At 35.7% G+C, this 17,889-nt stretch overlaps 1 protein-coding gene across 2 annotated transcripts in view; it reads right to left on the bottom strand.

Annotated features, from left to right (window-relative positions):
• Positions 1 to 495: 495 nt before the first annotated feature.
• LOC102801952 (uncharacterized) overlaps positions 496 to 17,889 on the bottom strand; it is a 47,083-nt gene continuing 29,689 nt past the window's right edge. Inside the window, exons 10-16 of one of the 2 annotated variants that reach the window (XM_085492606.1) lie at positions 14,491 to 14,598; positions 13,151 to 13,246; positions 12,489 to 12,640; positions 11,676 to 11,852; positions 7,943 to 9,034; positions 6,308 to 6,331; positions 496 to 2,710 (exon numbers count right to left, since the gene is read on the bottom strand). In XM_085492606.1, coding sequence (XP_085348732.1) covers positions 2,551 to 2,710; positions 6,308 to 6,331; positions 7,943 to 9,034; positions 11,676 to 11,852; positions 12,489 to 12,640; positions 13,151 to 13,246; positions 14,491 to 14,598 — 1,809 coding nt within the window. In that variant the 3' untranslated portion in view covers positions 496 to 2,550. The remainder of the gene's footprint in view (positions 2,711 to 6,307; positions 6,332 to 7,942; positions 9,035 to 11,675; positions 11,853 to 12,488; positions 12,641 to 13,150; positions 13,247 to 14,490; positions 14,599 to 17,889) is intronic. The other variant, XM_085492607.1, reaches the window with a different exon arrangement.

The raw sequence follows: 17,889 nt of genomic DNA, 5'->3' as shown, positions 1-17,889 counted from the left end.
TGATGAACAGTTCTCTGTGACCTAATGCTCACCCCTAGACGATGAACAGTTCTCTGTGGCCCAATGCTCACCCCTAGACGATGAACAGTTCTCTGTGGCCCAATGCTCACCCCTAGACGATGAACAGTTCTCTGTAGCCCAATGCTCACTCCAAAGTAAAGAACAGCTTTCTGTAACCCAAAGCTGACCCTCCCGGAAGCACCACTCCTAGAGCTCTTCTCTTAGTGAAAAAACACTTTGGCCCAGAGCTCTCTCCTTGGCTAAAAACCAGCGACCATGAGCTCTCCCCTCAGTGAAGAACCACTCTCTATTAAGACAATATATATCAGTTACCATAACTACAAATATACTACCGTAGACCAGATGAATATTCATTTGTTAGCTTGAGCTTGTTTCAATAAAGATTCACACAAATCTTCGGCCTAATGGAGTATCAGTGCTATTCATACCACGGTAAAAACAACAGACACTTATACAGCTCAGTATATCACAAAATTGTTTTCAATTTAATTGATGATTTATTAATAAATATTATAACAGACCTTATTGTGTGATATAGCCTATTGAAATCATCACAAGATACAATTATCAGAATCTACATCAACAGGTCACATGACCACACAAGTACATATTCAAGGTTGACTAATTAACAGTACAAATGCAGTTGTTATATTTTATACAACTCTTATACAAAATAAAATTGTGTAAACAGTAAGTCACATGACAAATGTGAGACTGGTGACAATTTCTTGTTGCCAAGCAACGACCTATCCCCAGTGTTTCAAATACACCAGATGATGCAGATTATAATCACATTACACATTTCATTACACTTTGAATCTAACAAATTTGTTTACTTGATTCAATATATTTGTACACAACTATAAAAAGTATATCCCCCAAAATATAACTTTTGAAAGATTTCAAAGATACTTACTAGAAACCGATTCACATAATTTTGTCTATTGTAATATAAGTCGAATGTCTAACTTTAGTTCTTTTTTTTATGTAAAATAAAAAAAATCTATGAATAAGAAAAAAAAATAAAACTCTTGAGCAATAATAATGAAAACAGTACTAGGCAGTGTTTTGCTAACTTAAAGCGCAGTAGTCGACGCGCTGCGCATGTGCCACATTGGTATTGATAAACATTGATTTTCCCACAGTCTAATGCGCTCTTGAAATGGAAATCACAAGTATGAGGTTTGACCTTGGCGCGACTTGTACTGATTACCTCCGGTGACTCCTTCGATGCCTTTTTGATGAAAATTACTTAATTAAAGCTCGGGAACGTTTCAGTTCGTACTGGTTGATCTGCGCAACAATCAAAGGCGCCATCTTTGTTTATATGAGACCCATATATTTCGCACATGCGCAGCGCCACGACTACTGCGCTTTAAAGTGCAGATTAAAGTTACAAGATCACTATAAAGCTATTTTATTACATGAATTCCTGTAGAGGGCACTGTTCATGGTTTCCTCAACACTAGAGGGAGTCCTAAAACCATGTTAAAACCAAAGACATTAGAAAATGTCTTTGTTAAAACCAACAGTGATTCCGTTTCTTCCTTTCATCTCAGGGTACCTGATTTAGATGGGTAGAGCGAGGTGGTTGTATACGGAAAATATAACACCTGGAAAAGTAATGATGTCGACAAGGCTTGAAAAATAAGTGTTTGTAACTTACAAGTTATGTGTCAATATCTCACTAACATCACTCACTGATAAATTGATTTAATATGAGGAAAATGCGTTTGAAATGTGACATTACTTTGTTCACCAGCTCAACAGGAATGAGTTCAAAGCCAATAATGATGTACCCTTTGCAATTTTGATGTCACGGTAACATAATTAAAGATGCAAATGCAACAAATGACAGTAAAATAAGTTTAAAGCTCCACAAGAAAAAAGTACAGATAGAGGACCTTATGAAATGTGATAATCATATTAATTCGCAATATTTATAAAAACAAATTTACCTCATTTTGATCCGACCAAAAATCTATATTCACAAATAAAATCCCACTTTAACTACCACACTTCTATTACAATTTCAGATGGTCACTAAAAATCATGATTTGGTTAATAAATCAGTATCCCAACTGGGGCACATGCTAAGCTGGTATTACATCCATAATGTGAGTAACTGAGTAGTATTTATCTGTTGAAGTTGAGGGCACTCTACTAAGAACCAAACAAAGCATCCCCATACAATCTTTACAACTACTAACAGAATATCAGAAAGAAATGTCACAATTCTTTGGTGAACCCTGTAAATCTAGGCAGTGAGTTCTATTTCTATATTTTCAATTTTTTTCTTATAAAACAGTACAAATATTCGAGTAATTTTATTTGTCTTTCTAAAAAATCATGAATGGAAATGTGTTGCTGATGAAATCATTTTATCCAAGAATCAATTGCAAGAATCAATTCACTAAAAGAGCCCTAATTATGGATAAACTAGTGACATCATAGATGACAATTAAGTACTTTTTTGAGGGAAATTATTCCTTATTTATCATCAGTACATATCGTAAATTTCACATTTATTTACACAGCACTACAAGGGTCACCATTCTCATCCTTGTAGGTCATCGGGATCGGTGTGGAAGTCCGTTGTCTGATTACATCACCGTTGCCTGTGTGATGTCCACTGATGTTGGTTGTCACCGCAGACTCATCAAATTCAACCACACGACTTGACTGTCCCCTGAAATAAAATGAGAAGCAACAATAAAGCAGGTTTCTTGTTTCAGCAGAGTGAGAAAAAGAAGGTTAAAGAACAAATTATCCTATAATCATTATGTTATGACCTTCCAAACCAATATATACTGGATATGTGAGAAACACTCACATTCAATGGCACAATGCCTGTTATGATCATGGACACTAGAATGAACACAGTCATTAACAACCATCTTTTTATGCAGGAACATCATGTCTCATCTTGAACTTGAATATGTTTTATATAAAACACTTTGGATGATAATTTACTTATTATTATTACAATGTAACTAAATACTGTAAAATACTTTATTTCTGCTTGGAATTAATTTTCACTATTTTACCTTTTTTTCCTATATTTTACATTCAACTCACCAAAAATCAGTGAAAATAAATTCCATACAAAACACCCAAAAAGTCTTTTCAGCAAAAATTAATTCCAGCTAAAATAAAGTATTTCACAGTAATACAATAATAAGTAATATAATTTGAAGAAAGTTGAAAAAAAAATTAACTTGACACACTGTGGTGCGGAAGATGACACAACACACTGTTCATTCTAGTGTTCATTGCAGTATGACATCAGTGTTTGAAATTATTAAAAATTGTGTACCAGACACCAGAACAATTTTACCAGCCCTGCAAAACAGTTACCAGCCCTGCCAAACAGTTACTAGCCTTGCCAAACAGTTACCAGCCCTGCCAAACAGTTACCAGCCTTGCCAAACAGTTACCAGACCTGCCAGTTACCAGCCTTGCCAAACAGTTACCAGCCCTGCCAAACAGTTACCGGCCTTGCCAAACAGTTACCAGCCTTGCCAAACAGTTACCAGTCCTGCCAAACAGTTACCAGCCTTGCCAAACAGTTACCAGCCTTGCCAAACAGTTACCAGCCTTGCCAAACAGTTACCAGCCCTGCCAGTTACCAGCCTTGCCAAACAGTTACCAGCCTTGCCAAACAGTTACCAGTCTTGTAAAACAGTTACCAGCCTTGTAAAACAGTTACCAGCCTTGTAAAACAGTTACCAGGCCTGCCAAACAGTTACCAGCCCTGCCAAACAGTTACCAGCCCTGCCAAACAGTTACCAGCCCTGCCAAACAGTTACCAGCCCTGCCAAATAGTTACCAGCCTTGCCAAACAGTTACCAGCCCTGCCAAACAGTTGCCAGCCCTGCCAAACAGTTACCAGCCTTGCCAAACAGTTACCAGCCTTGCCAAACAGTTACCAGCCTTGCCAAACAGTTACCAGCCCTGCCAAACAGTTACCAGCCTTGCCAAACAGTTACCAGCCTTGTAAAACAGTTACCAGCCCTGCCAAACAGTTACCAGCCCTGCCAAACAGTTACCAGCCCTGCCAAACAGTTACCAGCCCTGCCAAATAGTTACCAGCCTTGCCAAACAGTTACCAGCCTTGCAAAACAGTTACCAGCCTTGTAAAACAGTTACCAGCCCTGCCAAACAGTTACCAGCCCTGCCAAACAGTTACCAGCCCTGCCAAACAGTTGCCAGCCCTGCCAAACAGTTGCCAGCCCTGCCAAACAGTTACCAGCCTTGCCAAACAGTTACCAGCCTTGCCAAACAGTTACCAGCCCTGCCAAACAGTTACCAGCCTTGCCAAACAGTTACCAGCCCTGCCAAACAGTTACCAGCCCTGCAAAACAGTTACCAGCCTTGCCAAACAGTTACCAGCCTTGCCAAACATTTACCAGCCCTGCCAAACAGTTACCAGCCTTGCCAAACAGTTACCAGCCTTGCCAAACAGTTACCAGCCCTGCCAAACAGTTACCAGCCTTGCCAAACAGTTACCAGCCTTGCCAAACAGTTACCAGCCTTGCCAAACAGTTACCAGCCTTGCCAAACAGTTACCAGCCTTGCCAAACAGTTACCAGCCCTGCCAAACAGTTACCAGCCTTGCCAAACAGTTACCAGCCCTGCCAAACAGTTACCAGCCCTGCAAAACAGTTACCAGCCTTGCCAAGCAGTTACCAGCCTTGCCAAACAGTTACCAGCCCTGCCAAACAGTTACCAGCCTTGCCAAACAGTTACCAGCCCTGCCAAACAGTTACCAGCCTTGCCAAACAGTTACCAGCCCTGCCAAACAGTTACCAGCCCTGCCAAACAGTTACCAGCCTTGCCAAACAGTTACCAGCCTTGCCAAACAGTTACCAGCCCTGCCAAATAGTTACCAGCCCTGCCAAACAGTTACCAGCCCTGCCAAAAAGTTACCAGCCCTGTATTACAGATTATTTTAAAATAGTTCCATTCACGTAAACACCACAATTTCAACATTCTGCAGAAATACATAATTTCCTATTTTCCAAAAATTGTTGTGTTCTTTGTTTCTTGATCTTGCATCAGCCATTAGAAGAGAATGGCATCACTATACTCAGTAAAATTGCATTGTAAATTTGTATTGAAAGAGACCATGAAAAAATGTCACCAGTTTTATTTTTTACCTGTCGAGAGGGAAGTACTTTCAAACACTGATTGTATGGTGCTTTAAATCTATGTTCACTACTTCTCATTGTTTTGTAATGATTAAGTTGTGCATGCAATACTACCTAAGGAGGAGATTATAGGAACCAGTGTAATGCAATGCAATCAACTGCTTGTTACTACTTTTAATATTTCCAAAAGCACACTCAGAAGTTACAATGAAACAAAACAAATTAACAAAGCACAAGAATGCATTTACTCATTAGATTATCAGCCAACCACTGCACTAGAGCTATAGAGAAAACTTAAATTATGTGAATTTATTATTAGCGCAGATTAATACAATATTAATATGTCAAACATAAAGAAATAAAAACACCATGGATGGGAGGACGGGTGATACAGACAATAGGCCACATACATGCAACTTTAGATGAGGATTTTGGTTCAATCTAGAATCCTTGATTTAGGAGCATACCGATACAAACATGCTAATGACCACTGTTTAAACAAGACATTAATTTTTCTATAAATGACAGCCATGTTAACTGAGGAGTAGTTGGTTTTAGAGAGTACATGTCTACATGTCATTACTGAGATGTGGTTGCTGCACCATGCAAATTTTAGTTTTGTGTATTGGAGAAAAACTGATCCTGGATTTTGTATTTCTATTTAAATAATTTTATTTAAAGAAGTTGTATATATTTTGAAATAATTGTGGGTCAGTTTTCTCCTGATTTTCACGAAAAAGAGTGATACGTTTTTATTTTGACATAAAGACTATGTGACAAAATTATTAACAAAAGTTACATTTTCTCAAATTATAGTTTTTATGGAAGAATGATTTTATGAAATAACAGAGAATTGTACTTTGGTTAAAAAATGAACTTTATATCTATAAATGTAAATGTTGCATGGGACCCATACCAAAAATGTGTGGTCATAGCAATCACTGCAAAAAGATGTGGTGTGTGAGTGTTTAACTTGGCTGTGAATGAATCAGTCCATTACCAAATATAAATAGCAGAAAGACAAACCATGCAATAATTAGCCCCATGTAAAAGCGTAAGTGATTAAAACAATTAGAACCATCATTTCATGCAAATGAAATAATAATGATGTATTCAAACTGATGACTATTACTTACATATCAGTGGCATTCGTAGGCACACTTGAAAAATTAAAAGTTAAAATCAGTTAGAAGTAAACAAACAAACAAACAAATAAACATATGTATGATATACATGTAGATGAATGTGTTAGACATATTGATACAGTGTAACCACATGCAGAGTGGCAGTATTGTATTGGTTATGGATGAAGATTTAAGAGTAAAGTTTAAAGGGGAAGTCAAGCCAAACAAAATAATGCTCGCTAAAGAAAGACCTACACAAATGTAGGAGAATGCAATTTACAGTTTTTTCATATCACTTTTCATTCTCTAGATACTGTGGAATACTTTATTTTCGCTGGAATTAATTTTCGCTGAAAAGGCTTTTTGTGCGTTTTGTATGGAACTTATTTTCACTGATTTTTGATGAATTTAATGTGAAATATAGGAAAAAAAGTATATTCGCTGGATTTTTATTTTCACGGAATCATCCATTCAGCGAAAATAACGAAAATAAATTCCAAGCGAAAATAAAGTATTCTACAGTTACAGTATTCAACTTTTCATCAATATTATGTAGTCCACCATGTTGATTCTACAGAAAAGGATTGTGGGTAAAGTGTGACAGCATATCCACTGTATGAACATGTGGAACATATATAAATATTGTTGCTCAAGATTACCGGAGACTTTAGCTGACTTTCACCAGCTCCTCGACCGGCGTTACACAGTAGCTTATGCATAACCCAGAAAGATGCATTGTACAGTGGTGCATGTCCAATCAATTAATGTAGAATGTTCTGTGATGTAGCTCCGACTCAAGAATAGTACACTGGTACACTGACAAGTGTAGCATAGCTCTATATTACAATACCCTGAACTCACGACTTATACAAAAATATTTTGTTTTGAAAAACATGTCAATGTTCGTGTGAGTTAAATATTTACAGAATTATTTGTGCTATACAATTTAATAAAAAAAAATTAACTGTTTAAATTATTTCCAAAAGTTTTTTTTTTATAACCCAATTTTTTTTTTATTCTGGTGGATCATTTTCAATAACAAAACATATGTTTGTTTTATTTTGCATCAAATTTGTTTTACTAACTTTAACTATTGTATAACAAACATTATATCCATGTATGGGGAAATTACTCACACATAAACATAACAGAAATTATATTCTAACACTAACAGATTCTCTGAAACATTTTTTAACCCATTGTTTGGTTGTTGTGAAGGCAGCAACACTACCGTTAGTTTAATTCTCATGGCAGTTAAAATCCAATGATCTTAATTCTTCTTTTAATTGCACCATGGAAAAATGATTACCGGTATTTGTGAAGAAGGCTGAATTGTTAGAAGAAAAAATAAATTATATTTCATAGGATTTCAAAGATGTTAGTAGAGGTATAAAATGTCAAACAGAGAGTGCTAAATGTTGAACAAAACACAGAAATTCTCAAAGGTGTAACTAGTTTTAGTTCTCATGAATACTAAGAAACATCAAGATGGAGTGACAGAGTTTGTAGTTATTTGTTTCAGGAAGGAAAAAACAAATTATTGTTTTAGCAAAAATCATGTGATCAAACTACCTGGTAATAGACGAAATATGGTACATGATGAGTTGTGCATAAAATATAATTTGAATGATAAAATTTGAAACTTACTTCTTTTTAAAGAACATTGTTCTAAGCGAGTTCTTAAGTGATGGTTTCTTGGCAGACTTCTCTCCAACTTCATAATTCTTCTGCTTTGATCGCTGTATCCTGCTTTTATTTTTTTTGGTATTTTCTACATCATCTTCCCACACACTCGTGATGACTTGCGGTTTGATGAAACCATCAAGAGGAGTTGAGGAACGCTGAAGCAGCGCTGGATCGTAGTTCAATGATGAAGTACTTCCCATCGGTATAGGAGTTCTACAAAGTCTTTGTCTCTCCAAAGCGGCAGCATCCAGAATTGGACTTGACCCATGTCGCGACAACTCAAGCTGTTGGAGCTCCAACTGTTCCTGTTTTTTTCTCTGCGTGAATTGTTCCACTCTTGACGGCATCTGTCCCGCCCTTGTCGGCTCATAACGTGCATGATTCACTGGGTCATTGTTGCCATATATACCAAAGCTTGGTTTTTTAGTTACAATTTTTCTTGGAGTTGTAGAAGGTTTCATTTCTGTCCTGGCTTCGTGCACAGGATCTCCGCCCCCGAAATGATTGTAAGGAATATTCATATGAGGTTCCGCTGTTAAATTATTAGTCATATACTGCGCGTTAGCGTCAATATACTGATACCCAGTATTAGGATCGACTAACAGCGATGGGGTGTACCGACCACCTCCATCATAAGCACTTACATAGGTGCTACCTAACTGTTGTTCGTGATAATTCGGCAACTGTGATATGTACGTATTGTAAGCACTCAAGTCTCGGTTTGGCAGTGAATAATACATACTTTGAGATTGAGGTATGGTAGACTCAACGCCTGAGCTATGGATATTCAGTTGTGTATCTGTTGCTGATCGACTCGGCCTACCTTTGTACAAATGGCTTTCTTCTTTTGGACGAGCTTTGGCATGCGTCTTGTCTTTCCGTCGGCGCCTTGAAACTGGCGGTTCGGGTGTCGTTGAATTCAAGCGATAAGATAAAGTTAAACTGTCATTTCCATCTTCTGAACTATTTGTATATTTGCCTTCAGAGTTCCGGGATAAATCTGTTACTGATTTTCGATATAACTTAGGTCTTCTTAACTTGTCCAGTGACGATCTGCAAAAAGTTGAGTGATTACTTTGATTTTTGAAAGGTTAAGCAATATGATATTACAGGTAATGATTGATAAGATGAGGTTCTACAACTGAGATATCGATGTGCGATGATATGTGATAATCAAAGAAAGCTTAGAAAGAACTCCTGTGTGCTGAGAGTATTGAAGACACATTAAAAATTAATTCAAAATTACTTGTACTTGAGATATTGATGGAAAAGCTGAAAACTAATTATGTAAATCAGGTAACTAATATGAACAGAACAGAACAAAAAAATTATGAATTATTATGCTAACTAGAGAATTAATATGAAAAAATTTTAACCCAAAATTAATCAGGCCTGTCTATTGTCCTAGAGCATTTATGTACCACATTTTATTCAAATGTGATGATCAGTAATTGAGATATCAATGTTAATTAATTATGTTAATTAGGTGATTAATAAGCATAAATATTTACCAAAAACTAATTGGGTCTCTTTAAAAGTTTCGTTAAAATCTTAAGTACCAAGTGTCATTGAAATGTGATGATTTCTACTTGAAATATCAAAAGCTGAAAATTAATTAATTATGCAAATTAGTTAATTAATATGTACTCATATTACCCTAAAAACTATCAGGTCTGTGCAGTGTCCTATGATGTCTATGTACCAAGTTTCATTGAAATGTGATGATTACTACTTGAAATATCAAGAGCTGAAATAAAATTATTATGCAAATTAGGTAATTAATATCTACTGATATTACCCTAAAAACTATCAGGTCTGTGCAGTGTCCTATGATATCTATGTACCAAGTTTCATCGAAATGTGATGATTACTACTTGAAATATGAAAAGCTGAAAATTAATTAATTATGCAAATTAGGTAATTAATATGTACTGATATTACCCTAAAAACTACCAGGTTTGTGCAGTGTCCTATGACATCTATGTACCAAGCTTTATTGAAATGTGATGATTAGTACTTGAGATATCAGTGGAAAAGCCAAAAATTGATTAATCATTATGCAAATTAGGTAATTAATATTGCAGATTTTTACCCAAAACTAATCAAATCTGTGCATTAGTTTGGAGCATCTGTGTGCCAAGTTTCATCATAATCCAATGAGTGGTTCTTTAGATATCAGTGGAACCAAAAATCAGCTAATTATCATGCAAATTAGGTAATGAATATGCATGGATTTTTACCAAAACCTAATCAAATCTGCGCATTGGCCCAGAGCATCTATGCACCAAGTTTCATAAAAAATCAATGTATGGTTCTTGAGATATCAGTGGAACAGACACACACACAGACAGACACACAGACAGACACACTAACTGCAAAGACTCCCTTTTTGTGCACACAGGAGTCAAAAATCCCACTTCGTGCGAGTCCCATGCTTGTGTCAATGTATTTCTAACCAGTGTCATCAAAGAAGGTTGATTGTGTAAATAAAAACAAGTAACGTATTAAAAAGGCAAAAAAAAATTAATAAATGCGTTTTGAATATGCAAGAACACTAGCAAATGAGCTAGACATGAACGCTAATCAGTTCGTTTGACTCAATCATTCGCATTACTGGAACTATTTCTGGTTAAGTGTCTCAAGAAATTTAGGGAATCCTCTATCAATTTGTGTGACTTCATCGCATATCACACAAGTTGACATTAATGGCAGTTATTATCAGGTGAAAATAATTGGCAAATATTATATAAGACTAAATTTAATCTTGAAGTTGTTCAATGTTCCCTTTTTGACAGGGTACATACTCAAGCAAACGTTAGAGGTATGCACCTACTAGAGGTAAATGTGGACGGGTACATTTATATTACAAAGTCATTGTGGACTAGGAAATAATTTCAATTGCAGAAGAAAGCAATGACCAATTGTCAATTGAAGTTGGTGTGGTTAGTATGACAGTAGTTTACATCTGTAAAGTGGTGTTACAGTTCATGCGGGTGAAATGTAAGGCATCAATTTTTATGTATTATGACAATCACATGACAGACATGATAAAAACTGGAGCAAGTTTATTTGTGTTAAATAAGATTGGTCAAATCATGTCAGTGATAAGGCCCTGAAACAGTAATCAATACAAATAAATAGCTACTACTGGTAGTCAGTCATTTTAAATCCCATCTGGGATAAAAAAAAATGATTTTGATGAAATGTTAACACTAAAAGGGCCACCATTCGGCCATCTTGACTTGGATCTTGAAATAAAGGCATGTACCATACACATATGTATGATGTATATGATGTGTGTGTGTGTGAAGTTTGAATGTACGTACTGACACATGGAGTTAAAACTACGAGTCCCTGTTTTTGACTATGAACAGAAAACCTTCAGACTTGGATCTGATAAAGGTAGTAAATTTATGCAAAATTCATGATGAAATTTACTGAAATGTGGAAGCACCCAGAATAGCATGTGAAAATCGATGTAAACAATTTCTAGAAATACTGCTTTCCCAGAGAAAACTAGTGAATTTTACGAGTTTTGAAATGTTCTACAATTTGTATCTTGTAATGGTTGCGACAATGTTTATATTTTCAATATAGTTTAGTGTGAATAAAATAATAATAAGACATCAGGGATTATTAACATAATGGTAATATATATATCTTCCCTGGAGCTTCCTACGGAATATGGGTTTACCTGTCATCATCGGGTAAAAGTTCAAGATCAACCTCAAGATCATCTATAGAAAGCACGGTGGAATGTATTCCGCTGTCTTTGTGCGAGGATGTAGATAGAGCAGTGCTACTATGGCTTAATTTATGCAAATCGATGCTACTATTACTGGAAAACTCATGTGAACCAGAACTTTCAATTCTAGGGAAGGGAATATAATGAAACAAAAAGAAAGAAAAAAACAAAAACAAATAATATTGTGATGTAAATAGAAAACAAATCATGATCAACTGAGGTAAATAATATCAGCATGAACAAATATGTTCAGTTCACAATTAGGAACAAGAACACATTAAAGGGCGGCAGTCGTCACGCCGCGTCCTGTTCGATATGGGACTCATAGCACGTGTATAATAAATTGTTTATTTACATGAAATTCGACCACCGCGCTTTAAATGACAGAATGGATAAAAATCTATTGAGCAAGAAATATTGAGTTCCTCGAGTATAAAATTAAAGTATAAATGGGTGTGTGCTTACGAAGATATTCTTTGATGAAGAAATCAAAGAAGCGAGAGAGAAGAAAAAGACCACATGATATTCTGATTAGTTTGTTATCAATGGAGATACAGTAACATTCAAATGAAATTAAAATGTTTCTTTTTACATAAATGATCAGTTTTAACCATATTTCAGATCACATGACCACATTGGGAACTGGTCATTTCTTACCGGTATATACATTGTGAACAACATGTAGAAGAGATTTTCACAAATTGATTCTTCACAAAAATTAAAACAAAGGATTGTTTTATTGACTGAATATGACGTACGTACTTCTTTGGTGGACTTTGTGTTGAGCTATTAAGTACTTTAAATGCTTCTTGTATGGCTGTGTTCATATTGTTTATAAACTCATTGAGTCCTTGTACAGCAGTTTGCATATAGTAATAATCTGGATTGTCTTCAGTTGTGTATTTCAATAATTGCTGTAAACAAACAACAAACAAACAAACGATTAGATGAAAAACAGATGAAGGATTGTACTGCATCATGATGACATCAATATAAATATCCTATCTGACATGTTTGATCAACGACGTCATGGATCCTGCTACAATGTATAGTAAAACAGCGTGGACGCCTGAAACACAATATAAGGAATGCACAATGCGTATAACAGCAACCGAACTGCGATTCCTCGGACACAACAATTATTTGTGATGTTTACAGATAAATCAAGGTTCTGGCAGTTACTAGTTTGTATTTGGCTCATCAGTTTGATCCAAACCAGTTTGAACCAGTTTGATTTGCCTCATTTTGCAGGATTTATGGTGGTGTTGAGCAGGCAGTTCACTCTGACAATGCCGTGGATCCAAGGCTACATTTATGTTTTCAATAAAACTTGATACACCAAGTTAAAAAACATTATATCTTTGTTTGAACACAAAAAAATTAATTGCATGCTGAAAGAGTATGTGTAAGAAACTCTATCTTACCTTAAGTAGTAAGACATATTTTGGAATCCTTTGCAATGGTGCCAGTAAGTAGGTTGCCAAGCCAACATTGCTGCAGTTCAACTCTGATAACTGTTTCTGATGAACAAAATATAATTACTGTCAATATTGTCACCATACACCCGTGAAATATTTTTTAATCTCTTCAACATTCCCCTTTATACATGGATTTACAAGAAACTACCGCCATGCAATCACAGCCTAACCACTAAAATGTACTAGAGCTTGCTCCCTCATGAACCACCTAGTAACATTAATGCATTGAGGGCCTTGGTGTAGATGAGTGGTGCGGAGCTTACGTGTGGAAAACTGTGCTGGAAAATAATACAATGTTTCAAATCCAAAACCTTGATGAAACTCAACCAAAATACAGACCCCTAACCTACCTCCAACCCCAACCCTAATTTCTACCCTAAAAATGTATTATTGCACTCATGATTTATGTAATTAAAAATGGCGGTTCTATAACAGGACTGTTATGTACCCTTATATTACACTAATGCCTTACTGAATGACATAATACTTGCTCACTCATCACCCACTAACACATTGAGTCACATAGTACTGGCTCACTCACGCACCACCCAGTAACCCACAACCTACCTAGACCCACCCACTAACACATTGAGTCACATAGGACTTGCTCACTCACGCACCACCCAGTAACCCACAACCTACCTAAACCCAACTACTAACACATTGAGTCACATAGGACTTACTCACTCACGCACCACCCAGTAACCCACAACCTACCTAAACCCAACCACTAACACATTGAGTCACATAGGACTTACTCACTCACGCACCACCCAGTAACCCACAACCTACCTAGACCCACCCACTAACACATTGAGTCACATAGTACTTGCTCACTCACGCACCACCCAGTAACCCACAACCTACCTAGACCCACCCACTAACACATTGAGTCACATAGTACTTGCTCACTCACGCACCACCCAGTAACCCACAACCTACCTAGACCCACCCACTAACACATTGAGTCACATAGTACTTGCTCACTCACGCACCACCCAGTAACCCACAACCTACCTAGACCCACCCACTAACACATTGAGTCACATAGTACTTGCTCACTCACGCACCACCCAGTAACCCACAACCTACCTAGACCCACCCACTAACACATTGAGTCACACAGGACTTAATTACTCACTCATGCACCACCCACCCAGCAACCCACAACCTACCTAGACCCACCCACTAACACATTGAGTCACATAGTACTTGCTCACTCATGCTACACCCAGCAACCCACAACCTACCTAGACTCATCCATTACAAAAACAAAATTCACTCACCTTCAGAAACTTTCTGAATTTATGTGACTGTTTGCTCCACTGGTTAATCATCTCAATGGAATGTGGGAAGTCAGTGACATAGTCGCTATAACACTGCAGTAGATCCTTCTGTTAGCAGGCAAGATAGAAGCAATATCAATATAAATACTGGGTAAGGGACGACGTCAAAAGATCGATGTCGGATAAAAAACTTATTTCCTTTAGTTTGGGGGTGGGGGGGTGGGTTTGACCTCAAAAAGTTTCCATCCTACAAAAACGATTTTATTTTTTAATGAAGTCAAAACAATCTTGGAGTATTTGTAGTTCGTTTTTTTCTATCCAATCATGGACAGAAATAACCGAAAAGGGAAAAAAAACAGAAAAATGGTTTGGTTCGAGTGTAAATTTGTGCGTCAAATGAGGTGCATTTGTAAAGTCTTTTTACACCCACCCGACAACCAACTGCTATGCAATACTACTGTTCGATTATCAATTTGTATTTAATGGTGAATGTAGTCTGACGCCATGACCAATATTTATCAATTAAGTTTCAGTGGGGGGTAGGGGGGGTTTGGAAAAAAATTAAAGGAATTAAGTTTTTTATCCGACATCGATCTTTTGACGTCGTCCCTAAATGAATTCTTTCAGAAAATATATATAAGAAGAATGTAGCAGTTCATTTGTCAATGTTTAACCTTTAACCTTTACACCACCAGTTCCCTGTTTACAAAACACATTCACAAAATATGCGTGTTTATATTCTGCACTTTCCTTCAGATTTGGACAAAAATAACTAGATTTTTTGAGTAAAAACTAAAAATTGACTCAAGTTTTGTCAGTTGGCTCTAAAATTAGGGTTAACTTTCAGAAATATTCAAAAAAAATAAGAAATCAAAGAAAGCTTAGAAAGAACTCCCGTGTGCTGAGAGTTTTCGAGACACATTAAAAATTAATTCAAAATTACTTATACTTGAGATATTGATGGAATAGCTGAAAACTAATTATGCAAATAAGGTAACTAATATGAACAGATTTAGGTGTAAAACTAATAAGGTCTGCACAATGTACCAAGTTTCATTGGAATGTGATTAGAACCAAAAAAATATTAATTATTATGCTAATTAGAGAATTAATATGAACAGATTTTAACCCAAAATTAATCAGGCTGTCTATTGTCCTAGAGCATTTATGTACCAAGTTTTATTCAAATGTGATGATCAATACTTGAGATATTAGTATTAATTAATTATGTTAATTAGGTGATTAAGAAGCATAAATATTTACCAAAAACTAATATGGTGCATAGTCTTAGGTTCATTGAAACGTGATGGGTACTATTTAAAAGTTTCATTGAAATCCAATGAGTGGTTTTTAGACATCAGTGCAACAGCCATAGAACAGCAAAAAATTAACTAATTATGCAAATTAGGTAATTAATAGGCACAATTTTTTATCTCAAAATTAATCAGGTCTCTGCATAGTCCTAGAATATCTATGTCGCAAGTCTCATTGAAATGTGATGATTAGTACTTGAGATATCAGGTGAAAAGCTGAAAATTAACTAATTATGCTAATAAGGTGATTAATATGCACAAATATTTACCAAAAAAACTAATTAGGTCTCTGCACAGTCCTCAAGTAACTATGTACCAAGTTTCATTGAAACGTGATCATTACTACTCGAAATATCAAAAGCTAAAGTTAATTAATTGTGCAAATTAGGTAATTAATATGTACTGATATTACCCTAAAAACCATCAGGTCTGTGCAGTGTCATAGGACACCTATGTACCAATTTTTATTGAAATGTTATGATTAGTACTTGAGATATCAGTGGAAAAGCTGAAAATTGATTAATCATTATGTAAATTAGGTAATTAATAATATTAACAGATTTTTACCAAAAACTAATCAAATCTGTGCATTAGTTCAGAGCATCCATGTGCCAAGTTTCATTGAAATCCAATGAGTGGTTCTTCAAAAATCAGTGGAAAAGTCATAGAACAGCTTAAAATCACCTAATTATCATGCAAATTAGGTAATTAATATTCATAGATTTTTACCCAAAACTAATCAAATCTGCGCACTAGTTCAGAGCATCCATGTGCCACATTTCATCAAAATCCAATGAGTGGTTCTTTAGATATCAGTGGAACAGTCTCGGAACAGCTAAAAATCAGCTAAGTATCATGCAAATTAGGTAATTAATATTCATAGATTTTTACCAAAACCTAATCAACTCTGTGCATTATCCCAGAGCATCTATGTACCAAGTTTCACCAAAATTTGATTAGTGGTTCTTGAGATAACGGTGGAACAAAAAAAGTGACATACATACATACATACATACATACATACATACAGACATACAGACAGGGTAACTGCAAAGACTCCCTTTTGTGCTTCGCACACGGGAATCAAAAAGTACAGAATAATTTGGGCGAGAACGTCTGGTGGTGTTGTATGTAACATACATCATAACATATCGGCAGTATAGCCGTATCAGAATCCTACTTGATCCAGATATCTATAAGTTTCATATACATGTATACACTTAGAATTTAATATTCCACTGCCAAGATTATTTCACTGAAAACAATATATGCTTAAATTGCACCCAGTTTTATTTCAGAATGTATTGATTACTTCAGAAAATATCAATTTAAATTAAAACCTAGTGAATTTTACAGAATCTCAAATTTGGTGAAATTAAACCCAATTTCACAGTATGAAGAATATAAGAAATTGTTTATCAGTTTGCAGGAACTTGGGAGAAAACAGGGTGAGGGCAGTAGAAGAAAATCATCACATTCAACCAAAAGTCAGGCTACAATCCACTGTTCATATTTATAACTACTATGCATGAATATATCAGATTTCTACCATTTAATGAGCCTTGAAGATGATGGGAATTTTATATCAGATTACGCATCAATGATTGTAGAGACCCTAGTGTCTATTCACATCAATGGTTCCCCATACAAAGTACCAAACCAAAGAGCCATTGAATGCTATAAAATATATAGCTCATCTCTATGTTTTGTTTTTTTTAATTATTGTTTAGATTTGGAAAATAAAATTTAAAAACAACGTTATATCTTGCATGCAATGTATTAAACCAGAGTTAGATGAAATCTTTTTCAATCACTCAACAATTTTGTTTTGTTCGGTTATAGAAAAATGGTTTGAATTCTCATAGAAAAAGTTCATTTATTGTTTTTTTTTTGTATTAGTTTCTTTTTATCAATCTTATTCTTAGAAACTGTGCTCAGTGACATGTGGTAATTATTTATAAACCCATGATATTTTCTCTTAAGTCGACGTCAGCAAACATGAGTAATTACTGCCAGAATTTTGTATCAATCTGAGCTGCAGGTGGAGTGTTGACAGTGGAACTATTGCTGAAATACCATCAAATAC

Source organism: Saccoglossus kowalevskii, chromosome 2, assembly GCF_978046115.1.
Source record: "Saccoglossus kowalevskii chromosome 2, keSacKowa6.1, whole genome shotgun sequence".
In the NCBI taxonomy this organism is placed as follows: domain Eukaryota; kingdom Metazoa; phylum Hemichordata; class Enteropneusta; family Harrimaniidae; genus Saccoglossus; species Saccoglossus kowalevskii.
This window is presented reverse-complemented; position numbering and strand designations above follow the sequence as displayed.